Source organism: Oryzias latipes, chromosome 16 (assembly GCF_002234675.1).
Source record: "Oryzias latipes chromosome 16, ASM223467v1".
Lineage (NCBI taxonomy): Eukaryota > Metazoa > Chordata > Actinopteri > Beloniformes > Adrianichthyidae > Oryzias > Oryzias latipes.
The window spans coordinates 26,633,150-26,645,924 of record NC_019874.2 but is presented as its reverse complement, the minus strand read 5'-3'; the positions used below and the strand labels follow the sequence as shown (position 1 = coordinate 26,645,924).

Here is a 12,775-nt window from a genome sequence, read left to right as displayed (position 1 = left end):
GTAGATTTGGACTTAACGCTGTATATGAGAACTGGACTGAGTGACTGTGACATCATGCATAGAAAATGTCTCCAACAAAATTAAGTCTATTCAGTTTCGCAGTATGGACGCTGCCTTGTTGGAGTCAGACGACGTCAGTAAGCAGTGATGGATCCAAATTGGTCTAGTCAATATTTCTGCTGCAACTACTCTTGCCAGTCAGGAGTGAGTTTTTTGAAAGGCCACACCCCTAGCACTTGAAAGTAGGCTCAAGAGAATCAAACATTTCAGATGTTGGACGACTACTTTTATAGAGGCATCTGATTGGCCAGTTTATAACTTGTATACCTTGCACTAAAGAAAAAATAACATAGCATTAGCAAAAAATGGTTAAAAAAATAAAAGTCAATGGGATTTCATCTTCTTGGAGCCAGCGGGGGCAGGGGTCATTCAGTTGAATTCTCACATACAGTCAATTATTTGGACACCACTACAAAATAGCAAAAGCCTAAGGCCTGTTCACACCGGGACGAATTTCGCCGGCGATTTTCGCCGACGTTTAACGCCTCGTGACTAAACAAAGGGCACCAACGAGAGTGTGCACACCGACGCGAAAAAACGCCACGCGTTAAAGCGTCAAAAAAAAAAAACGCCTCGGGTTCGTTTTTTTTTTTCGACGTGTTGCGTCGAAATCTACTCGACCAATGAGAATGGCGCTTTTGCTCACGTGTCTGGAGCTTCTGAAGTTACAGTAAAACACAACTTGGGGGCGCTCAAACACAAAACTGCCTTGCTGAGCACACATACCAGCGAAGAAGATAGACGCCAAGTAGCGTCTACACAGCCGCGAAGCAATAATGACGGACATTCTAAAATATCCCCGAACCAAGCACCAGTTCGAGCTACTGGTGCTTGAAATATTCATGTTTTCTTTGTTTGATTCTGACAAGCGTGTAAATACTTGCTCTCTTCTTCTGAGTGAAAAGCGACTATAAGAAGCGTAAAGTTGCGCAGCGCCACCTTGTGTACAGGAGTATTTCTGTTTTACATTAAGCGCCATCTAATGTCAGGGAATGAAATCGCATGTTCACTCCACTCATCGAAAAACGCTGGCGAATAACGCCTGGCGAATATTCGTCCCGGTGTGTACGGGCCTTTATATAGTGCTCTGAGTAGTGAGGAAATTCTGACACGACCATTTTGTTTTCTTATTTTTCGTAAGTTTTTACTTCTTACAATCCAGACACTAAACATCTGTACGGCCTTCGAATTTCGTTTTAAATTACAAATGAACATATAAGTAAAGCGAAAGTAACATTTGTTCATCATCCTTTTGTTGTTGCTATTTCCAAATAAAGGAAAAATATAGCATCATGGTGGCTAAAATGTTAATGAGACAACAGCAAAAACCAGTTTCAAATAGATTTGTTGGTTCATACTTGATGGTAATCAACAACCCAACTTCCTGGTGAATGGATGATTTTGATGACAACTTAAATGAAAAGTACAAATAAAATGTATCTCAGCTAGTGCGCTAAACAAACAAAATTTGCCAAAATGTTTGAGTTTTTTGTTGGAGAGCAAAGTTCAATTAAACTGCTTTACACGTTGTTGTACACTGGACTTTGGTTTGAAAAAGCAAGTATAAAGTAAATGTTAAAGCACACACATCTTCAGCTATTCCCCTCCTCCACAATCAACCGTCACTATTGTCTCAGTAATCAAGCATGAAAAGGGAACTGATTTATTGCCAAAATGATTTCCTTCTCAAGTACTTTAACTGGCAGCGTACTACTCAAGTCTCCGTATACTTCATACCTGCTGTATGTGTAATCTTTCCAGTCAAATCTATTAAATCAACTTTGTGTTACATCAGGGTAAAAACCCAGAAACGAAACACAAGAAACATTCTCAGACCGGTTATTTCGCAACTAGATAGAAGGAGAGTTGACCTGGTAGACTTAGTCTGGGGTTGAGAAGCTCAATTTAGTCTGAATTCAGATATCTTGTACTTTGTTTTAATCATCCAAAGACACCATCTCCTGATTTGCTATTTTATATAAGACAGGAATTTTTCAAATGTATATTATGGGCTGATCTCTAAACCTAAGAAATACAAGACATTTCATCTCCTCTCTTTGCCTCTCTGATTACAAGTCAACCTTTGAAATATCTTAGTATATAATTACAGAACTCTTATCAGAAAAAAAGATTTAGGACAGTTTTTTTTTATAAAGCTTTTAACTCTTAATGCTTTTAACGATAATGATCTGTTTGAGCCAAGGTCTACTGAGTTTACCGTACTTGTCATCAATGAATTTATTGATAAAAAAATTCTACATAGCTAAGAGTCATTGTTGCTTTTCATGCTTTATTTATAAAAGCTCTACACATCCTTGTTTTTTCCCCAAGAATAACTTTTCTGTCAAATGTTCTGATATAGAGAAGATTATATATCCTCTTGAAAGATATTGGATCGCCTTATTTTTGAAAAACCTAGTTTTTCTGATAAAACCTTCAGTCATTTTCTTCTCTTTGAATAATATTTCTGCATTTTATCACACAGCCTTCTACGCAGTGAACGCACGGAAATAGAACACGGCTAACACTTGTGAATTGCCTCACAATGGAAGAAGTGCATCACAGACCAGTCTAAATCCTCCTACATTACCCCCATTTAAAAAGATTTGTAATATTACGTAGGACTTCAAAATCAATACACAACTTGTCGGCCTTTGATTTTAAAGAGGGCATCAGATAAACAAAGAGGAGGAAGATTGTGCTAGAAAACGAGGCTGTTAGACAGACGGGTTGGCAGACAGACAGATGGACAAAGAGCGGAGGCGTTAATGGTTCTTTCGCCTCTCTGCAGGTGAATCTCCTGCGGGTTCTCTGTACCAGCTCACCTTTGTGTGCTTATCTGCTTCCCCTCTCTTCCTCTGCAGACTCAGTCTGTTTAGACTCCAGCTTGCCCTCTCTTTATCCCTCTCACCTCATCTCTTCTTTCATCGTTCTTTGCTTAAGCTGCAAGTCAACAGCAAGCCACAGATCCAAAGAACCTTGGGATTTTTCTTCAGTCAAAATGAAAGCGTGCAATAATTAGGAGATGTGCAGACTTAAATTTAGTTGAAAACTGACATATTGAGCTTTTATTTTCACCAACTATTAAAATAAATGTGTCCTTCTGTTTGCTAAAAAGAAAAGAATATTTTCAACTTATAGAAATGATTCCACCATCGTCTTCTATACTTGGCGTTTCTAATCTTTTGAATGGTTTGGTTGCTTCAAAAGGTTACCACAACAAAGTAGTTCATACAGCTTTACGCTGGAAATCCTTAACGAAAGTCGCACTAAAGAGTCCTCAGTTTTTTTGTTCATGTCATAACCCACTTTCACAGGAGCCAATTCATTTACAGACAGGTAATAAAAACGACAAAAAGGTGCATTAAGATGACTGTATATTGTGATGACTCCTCCTTCTGTGTAGTCAATGAAAGTCAATGAAACATTATTAATATTACTATTTTTGTTTTTTGGTCAACAATTGTTTCTTTATTGTGCAAGTGAATGTGAATTTCTGTAAATTGAAAAATGTACAATAAAGAAGAAAAAAAAATGAAAGTCAATGAGATGTATTGTGGGAGTTTCCTATTTCTGTCACTCTTCTTGACTAGTTTTAGTCATGGATAAATTAGATTACTTTCGTTATTGTTCTTTCTTTCCTTAAACTCTTTTTCATCTTCAGTTTTATATTGTGTGATGTTGTGTGTTTGAACACAGCACCTGAATGTGAGCTGGACGTTTCATGACACGGTACAAAAGAAGACAAGGAAAGAACTTTGGATGTTTTTAGGAAAAGTACCTTCATTTGTGGATGTAGCCTCATGGAAAAATAAAATAATTACACAACCATCATTTCCTAAAACTATGATGTCAGTCAAATCCCTTTAGAGTGATAATGTTATGATTTGAACAACAGAATAACTTTTCTTATAACAGAAATTCTTAAGTAAGCTCTCAAAATCTGATTTCATGTTTTAAAGAAGTATCTCCCTATAAATCAATCCAAATCAAACTTTCTTTGTAAAGCACTTTTCATGCACGCGTAACACAAAGTTCTTTTTTTAACGAAAACATTTATCATCTAAAAAAACAAAAAAAAAATAAAACAAAGACCTTTACACACAAGCAAACCCTAACCATTTTAGGAGAAAATTATTGACAACTATTTATTTCTTATTCATTTATTTTAAAGATTTTAAAGGTCAGCAGTCTAACAAGGCATTTTGTTACTCTGTGAAATTATAAAACATATAAGAGAATGAAAAGAAATGTTAGATTTTTTTATACTGAACTTATCAAAGACAGATAAAAAAGAACTTAAAGAACAAATGTGAAGGTATAGAAAAAAGACAAGTCTTGAGACACTCAACAAAATTCGGCATTAGCAAATGCTTAAAACCATAATCAGAAATATCCTCAAACCTTATTCTGTTAAAATTGTCTAATACTTCCTGTAGAACCACTATTTTTTATATTTCATCTGCATCTTTGACTTTTCAAGGCATCTCATCATCCCTTCTCATATTGTCTTGCATTTCACTTTTTATGGCAGCCTGCCTCTATTTTCCTTAAAGCTTTTCCACAGCCTGCTTTATCTGGCAGCAAAGATCTAAGATATGCCTCACATAGAAGCAGAAATACAACAAGACAAATGGAAAAGAAGTTTGTCTCATCTCCCAGGTGGGAGAAAACACTGATTCAAATAAAAAAGAAAAAAATACAGCTTTGGGCTGCTTCAATAGTAGCTCATAGTAATGTTTGATGAGACAAACTTTATTTTAAATCTTGATGAGCAAAAAAAGAAAAAAGGATTATTATTAATTATCTGTCCAGTTTGTGTGTGTATTTAACAGTTCCTACCATCTTTTGTCAGAGCATCTGGGCACATCTCCTTCAGCAGGTCAAACAGCGTGTGCGGATTGCCTTCGGTCGAAACGGGCCGAAACAGTCTTTGGATGAACGGTCTGTCGTTTGTTGTCTAGAAACAAAAGACAGAAAATCCACAAGTAGTTATGCAAAAGCATAGAAGACAATGTTAGAAAAGGTTATTTTAAAGCACTCTTGCTAATCTGCGTAATAAAGAAGGAGAAGAAAACGGATGAAACAGTGACAATGGCACTGCATTTAAATGTATTTATTTTTGGAATATTGCTATGAAAAGTGTTAGTAAGAAAACCTTTTACGTTTGTTTTTCCTTTTTTATGATATGAAGAATATAGTTTTAGGTTAAATAAATTCTCAGATGTGATTTAAAGACCCACTCCATTCATCTGTTCATTTTCAAAGCGTTCCCAGTGGTCTTTCAATTAAGATTATGTCATTTTTAGCCAAAATTTAAAAAACAAATTCTAGGTCATACATTAGCTCCTGCAGAGTGGCAGGAGTTCATCAGAAATTGGCCTCCGAGTTGCAGGTGGGACTGCAACTCACACCCCCAAACTAACATTACCAGTGCAATAAAAATGGCGAGCAATATTGGAGCAATCCAGCAGTACAGTTTTGATCTAGATTCCAGCTCGGACTAAATAGCTAAACAAGGACGTACATGGATCTAGTCGTCTACAGTGGATGCATCAGAATGGAGCGAAGCAGGAAGCTTGTGGCCCGCTGGTTGTACTTATGTCACATCTACAAGCTTTTTCAAACAACTTTTTTTTTTTTTGTCTGCTCCTGACTCACAAGAATTTCAATAAAGAAAAAGTCACAAATACAATTTTAAGCTTATGTTTTTTAACATTTGTCCCCCATCACCAGAAAAATGTAACAAGAGTTTGTTAACATGATTTTCATGGGAGCGGACCTTAAAGTGTTTCTCATCCATGTGGATCATAGAGAAGGTACCAAACTAAAAAGCTTTTTGTTATCTAGTTTTATAGTATATGGCAAAAAATTTGAATATGCTGTTAAACTGCTTTAATGTAATTGTGTACATTTTTATTTGTTTTGCATAATGTAAATTTACTGTTTGGATATGATCCAACACTAAAGCAAGGATGCGTATAATGCTAGACTGTCATTTATGTTGTGAGCGTTTTCTTTCCTTGTGTGAGAGTTTAAGGTTTTACATCAATAAACATTTCATTGTTCAGATCAATCCTGGAAAAGGCGGCTGAGGTTAGAAAAACAGCCGATTGGCATCTATGGGCTGGAGAATTGAGATTTAAATGTTTAGCATTGAGTTTGCCTTTTCAATTTTAGATTTTGCATAGGGATTTCAGCAGCTGTCAAATGTTTAAGAAAGCCAATAGGCGACATTAAAGAGTAATAAAGTTTTAGGGAGCAAACAAAAAATCCAGTAAAAATGTTTTATTTCTCTGAGATAAAATTGTAGAATGTTTTTGATCATAAATGGATCAAAAATGGATCACTGGGTTAAAGGACAGGGAGGAATCCATAAGTCTAAGCACGCAAATCCTGTGAATGAAACGCTGACAATGTGGCCCTTTGATGAGCCCAACTGTTCAGAATGTGTTATGTAGCAATCTGCAAGAATTCTACAGATGTTTCATGTGATGCTGACATGTTTTACTGATCAGGATCGGTCTGGAAGTCATTAAAAGCTGCTTTAGCCTGTACTTGGCAAACAAGAAGGGTTCTACCCTGACTAAAAGCTCATCTGGCACTCCTTGAGGTTGTAAGATAGATTGATAGAGAGGATAGTGAAGTGCATGTGATTTTGCTCTGTTTTTGCTTCAAAGACGAGCCAATACCTTACTTGATCTGTTGGAACAGATTGATTGAAGGCTTTTTGTGGCTGATTGCAACAGAAATTCCTAAGTCATGTAAATCTAAAGGTTTACACATAGGAGTCACTAGAACTGCACAGAAAATACCAAGACTGACGTATCAACGTAAATCTTTTTTTTCCCACATTGTGAGCTTTCTCTGTGACAGTAAGATGACACAGCCCTGACCTCTGACCTTCCTCTGTGCCATCACCCTATCTACTGCTGACCACAGTGCAGCTCGGTCTGAGAACGGCTAATTGCCTCAAATGTAAACGGAGTAAATCAGGATGGGATTGCTAAACAAATGTGACGTATGCTGCAAATATCCCCAGGACAAGACTAAGCGCTCGAGACTCTGCCGCAGCATTCCATGAGTGAGAAGTACGGTAAACTTGACGGGAATTACCAGAACACAAAATAACATCTAGTAAATGATGTCCAGAATTGGTAATGGATTTTAACCTGGGGGCTTTTCGAATAAAAGGTTTTCTGTGATGTGTGGTCTGCAATGCCATTAAAAACACATTTTTGCATCACTACCTTCCTCTATGTGACTCATTTAATACAATTTAATTATTAGCTTTATAAATATTTAGTCATATTAGCGAGATTCACTTTCAACAAAGTAAAAAAAAAGATGTCTAAGTCATTAAGCAAAAAACTTGGATAGATCAACATGGATCACAAAAACCCTAAGAAACAAAAACAAAACAGGCTTTTTTGTCGTGGTTATGTAAATGATCTACCTTGGGTCTGGGGATCTCATTCCCAAACAAGAATAGTCTCAACAAACTTCATGCTTACAAACAAATCTTACATATTTAAACCATTTTTATGAGGTGATTTAAAGGTCTCATAATAACTTAATCTCTACAAACCAAATCAAATATCCTCGAACCTGGTTATATAAGTTATCCACTGTTAAATCATTAGTTAAATACTATCAAATATTGTGTGGGTTGTGAAAAGATTCCAGCAGAAACGCCTTAAGTTCAGGCGTTTCACTGTGAAATAAAGGGTGAAAATTTATAAAAATCTAATTAAAAACATGTGATTAAAAAGACATACACAAATTCCATCATTTACTTAGGAGTACAGGGAGTCCCTCTTTCTGAGATTACAAACCATCTTTGGAAAAATGATGATTGTTCATACGGGTTGCAGCATTCAAGATGTTTGGAGTATTTTCAGCTATAGTAAGGACGTAATTCTTATCATAGCTGTGGAGGAAAAATGGCCAAACCGGTTCGGTGCACTTGTTTGTTTTGTGTAATGATGTTTGGTCATTGAAGGTGTTTTAAAACTCAACTCTCTCTCTCTCATCTACTTTGCTTCAGTAGCTCAAAAATAAATGAGAACAGAGAATTCCTCCGTAAATTCAGCTGTTTTATCTTCAAAGGAACCCAAAGTTCAACACTGCCTTCCCCCAGTTTGAGCAGTTCCTTTAAACTGTTTGACCAATTATCTACCAACATTTTAAATGTATTATTTTACTTATGAGACGCTGATGTTTTCACTTTGTTTTATCGCCTCCCCCCCCCCCCCCCCATCTACCCTCATTCTAACCCCTTATCCCCCCCATCTCTAACATCCTACTCTATTTCTTTTTCTCTTCCTTCCTTCTGTCCGGTCCAACGAGGAATGCATACAAATATAATTACCATAAATAAAGCTTACCCTCAAATACATAAGGGGTTTATACAAATATACACTCCGTTTGTCTGAAGATCCATAAACCCCTATTGTAACAGTAAAATCTGTCCAACACAACAGGCCATCAGCTCTGATCTGCTCAGCTGTTGTACAGGACAAGTTAAAAAAGAAAAAAACAATTATCGACCAATTATCTATCTCATATTAGCATATGAGGAAAACTTGCGATATGCAAAATTATTGATCAGTATTGTGATGACGATGTAACTTGCAATACATTAAACAAAACAACCAAATACTGGATTTCCATTTCACTGTATTTGCTTAAGTTAAACAAGAGTTAACCCTCGTCTACATAAGATCCCAGCAACTAACATTAAAGGGCTCCATCCGATTGGTCAACAACGTGAAGGCGTCTTTCCAATTGGTCAAATGCATAAAGGGATTTATCTGATTCGTTAAAAACCTTAAGCTGCCACAAGATTAGCCCATTTAAATGTGCGATTTATTGTGCAGGCCTAACCAAAAGTATTAATTTATAATTGTTCCTGCATTTAATCAAATCCTTTCAACCAAATCAGAAAAAAATATTATTCAAAAACATTAGAAGAACCATTTAACAGATGAATAATATTTCAAATAAAACACAAACTCTACACGTCAAGTCGGGTCGACATCATTTCCAGGTGGAGGTCTAAATATGTGCTGATTGGATATTGGTTGTAGTTTGAATTGTGATTCTGTTGGTTCTTTGGCTTTGAGACACTAAACTATTTCTTACTTTCAGCTGAACCTTAAATATAAATAATTGCACTTTCACTAGCGATGAAAGAATTCCTTTGCAAAGATGCAAACCCCTTAAGGAAAAAAAAACTCTGCAATGTTGGGTCACAACACAAAAGTTATACATTTATATTATTGTGCAAACTGAGTTGCAGTGTAGCATGCTTTAAAACCTGGGTCCTTAATCTGATTTTGGCAAGGAAGCAAGGATGCTCTTTGTAAACGCTCACCTCCCTATCAGTTAAGAATCAAGTTAAAAATTCATTGGTGGCCACAAAGTCACCCATGTCATCAGGGCTTCAGGAAAAAAAAAGGGCTGGGAGCCTGACACCATCCTATAGAGTTAGTGACAGCTGGTGACCTACTGTGTATGTGCCATTTGGTTAATCATCTTTCTTTATCCCAAAGCAGCAGCTTTTTTTTATGAATGGGTAGTGCAACATTAAGAGAAACGATCAAATTGATGGAGTAAAATACAGTGGCGTGTTTGATGCAGTTGGGGCTAAAATGTGGTTAAAACAAATTTAAAAATAAGAGTATCAGGCAACTGCAGAGCAGAGAATCTATCTTACAAATTGGAAACAGTAAAAGCTCTTTGTGTTGTTTCTAAAACTTGTTGATCCATTACCCTTGAATTCTCCTGAAAGGTGAGGAAAAGATTAGACGATTTCAGACTCTTGGTTTGTTCTTACCTCCTGAGAATCACAGGACAATGGCAAAGCTGTCTTCTTAACAAGACAGATCCAGCTAAGCTGATACCCAACCTGAGGTGTCAAGCGGAGAGTCCGACACACTATATGGCCTAATCATGAAGCTGTGAAAAGGAAACCGATGACGAGTTGGATCAAGTAACCCTTTAGTAACTACACACCGCCAAGCCAGGCGCGAAGCAGCAACAAGGAGGTGGCGGCGGAGGCGCGAAGGCCTTGCTTAGGTTACACAGAAACACTGAGTCACTGACAGGAAGCACGGCCTTTCGTGCAGGATCATCGCCAAGACCCGGAGCAGAGAGAGTGCACTAAGTGACAGCTACTTTATTGCATAGTTGAGAGGCTAAACATGAATTATGCAGGCGGTCGGCGCACAAAGCAGAAGCTATCGATCCTTCAGGGGAGATGCATGATATTGTTTGGATGGAGACACTTTCTTTTTAGGCGCTGTGACACCTTAGCTGGCACAGCAACGCAATGAGAGCGAGGTGATTAGCTCTCAGGTGAAAAGATATGGGCCGCTCACGCCGAGTGAAAAGAGCAGAGGAGCTCAAGATGCCAACTAATTGATGGAGCCAAATCAATCCATCTAATTGGAGGCAAAGAAATGGGGCCGAGTGAACCAGGGTTAACCCCCTTTGCACAGTTAGAGAAAGCCTTACCACAAGACTCCAGGATAATCCTTTGCTAAATTAATTTTCAGTTCCTTTTATTTTTAGGTCAGACACCATTTTTTGGAAGAATCTTCTCAATTAAAAGTGAGATAAGAAATAAGAATCTTCTTTGAATAAAACTGCGGAATGAAAAAAACATTTAAGAAGGATTGGGTTAAAAAATCTGTTTTAAATGAACCTTTAATTAAATATAAGCTGATCAAATCCATCAATTGTTTTTCATTTTATGTATTTTTTATATATTGTGAGGCAAAAAACTACTTCCAGGTAGTTTTCAGTGTAGGAAATTATCACTTTATCATCTTTGTTCCATTTATATCACTAGTAATATGAAAACTTGTATTTTGTGACCAAATAAAATGTGTTTTAATGGGAATTGGAAAGATAAATTGATACCCTGTGGTATTTTGACAGTGATACTTGGCACTAGTGACTGAATTTGTGTTTCAGTTCTGATTAAGAATGCAACAAAGATCAAATGCAAACCACACAAATAATTTCAGGTCTGGATCATAGAATTTCCAAAGAATAAAAAGATTGCACAAGAACTTGTTTCCAACATTTTTTACTGTAAATGGGAGAAATTCCCTGCTCATCACCTGCCGCCTCTGGCATGACTACATCCAACTGTTTCCAGCGTTCCCAGCATTTTGTAATTGTCTGTGCAGTCACCACATCCGCCTCGTCTCAGTCAGCCATTACAAGTTATCTGGAAGGCAGTGTGCATTCTCACAAGCAGCTCCCCTTAGGAGCACCACAACATAAACGGCTGGCTGGCTGGCTGGCTGGCTGGCTGGCTGGCTGGCTGGCTGGCTGGCTGGCTGGCTGGCTGGCTGGCTGGCTGGAGGTGGACCGCTCGCTTTGCATTGGGGGTTGGTGAGCAAACTCTGAGTCAGGGAGCGGTAACACGGGAGAGAACCTGTCCAGCAACAATGTAAGCCATCTTTAAAGGAAAGATAGTAATTTTCACTTTCCGTGCAGCGAGACAGCCGTCCCCTCTGGCTTTTTAAATCACAGAGAGGCGTCATCACAAAAGTAACACACCAGCCACGTTCCGGAGTGTGAGCAATCCAAAAAAACAAAAGACAATGTTTACAAAGAAAAACAGAAACGCTTACTGGAAATCACTGGAAACAGTTTTTGAAAAGATTTTCAGATTTTATTCTTGTATTTGTTAAAATAATATTTACAAAAATCACATACAGAAGATAAAACCATTTCAGATAAAGGATTATCCTTATTTAAAGTCACAATCACAGACACAGGCAGGAGTGGAATTCACGGCGTGACACCACCTCTGTGAAGACCAGACGAGACGGACACCAGCCCTCCATTATTAGAGCTGAGTGTTGTCATTAATGCCCTCTGAATCAAACACAACACATGCTATTTACACTAAATACCACAACCTAGCTACAAGGAACTCTGCGATTGTGTGCGGGTGCAAGGCAGCTTCAAATTATTATTTTTTTCTTTTTTTGTTTAAATTCTTTTTGATTTATCCACAATGTAAATAAAGTACCATAAATGGGAAAAATCAAGAAATATTAATAACATGAATAAAATTCCTCTTTTTCAATACTCAGTAGAGCAAAAAAAACTACACAATTTTGATTTTGTGAGTTTCTCCTTCAAGGTTTTTGTCATTCTACATTTGGAGGGAAATACGGCGTTAAAGGAGGAAGAAAAACGACTGTGTCAAACAAAAGCGTTGGACTCTCATGGTACCGCCTGTCCTTTCAGTTCTGCTGTTTTAAATGTTATGGCATACCCCAAAATAAGATGTTGAAGAGCAAACTCAAATGATCTCTACATCACATTATTTCTTACATTTTGCTCTTTGCATATTATCTAAAAGCGAAACATCTATCAACATTTTGCTGAGTTTTTAACTTTGTTGGAGGAACTGGAAAACCAGTTTGGCCACCTTTTAAATATAGAATCCTTCATGAACTATGTCGTCATATCATCATACTCTCTCCACTTCCATGCTTGAAAGCTGAAGAAAAGGAGTTGTTTCTGTCAACATGTTGCACTTTTCATACTGTGCAATTGTGGTTTTTTTATTTAATAAAAAATGATGTGCCCTAACTTCACAAGCCTACAAAGTCAAAGCTGTGACTTTTGATGTTTTTCTGAAGCTTTTCTGTCTGGCAGTTTAATGAGACGTTCACTTTTGGGAACC

At 37.3% G+C, this 12,775-nt stretch overlaps 1 protein-coding gene across 2 annotated transcripts in view; it reads right to left on the bottom strand.

Moving 5' to 3' along the window:
• atg5 (autophagy related 5) overlaps nucleotides 1-12,775 on the bottom strand; it is a 32,148-nt gene that overhangs the window by 11,074 nt on the left and 8,299 nt on the right. For both annotated transcript variants that reach the window (XM_011485633.1, NM_001104780.1), the window contains one exon: nucleotides 4,903-5,020. In XM_011485633.1, coding sequence (XP_011483935.1) covers nucleotides 4,903-5,020 — 118 coding nt within the window. The remainder of the gene's footprint in view (nucleotides 1-4,902; nucleotides 5,021-12,775) is intronic.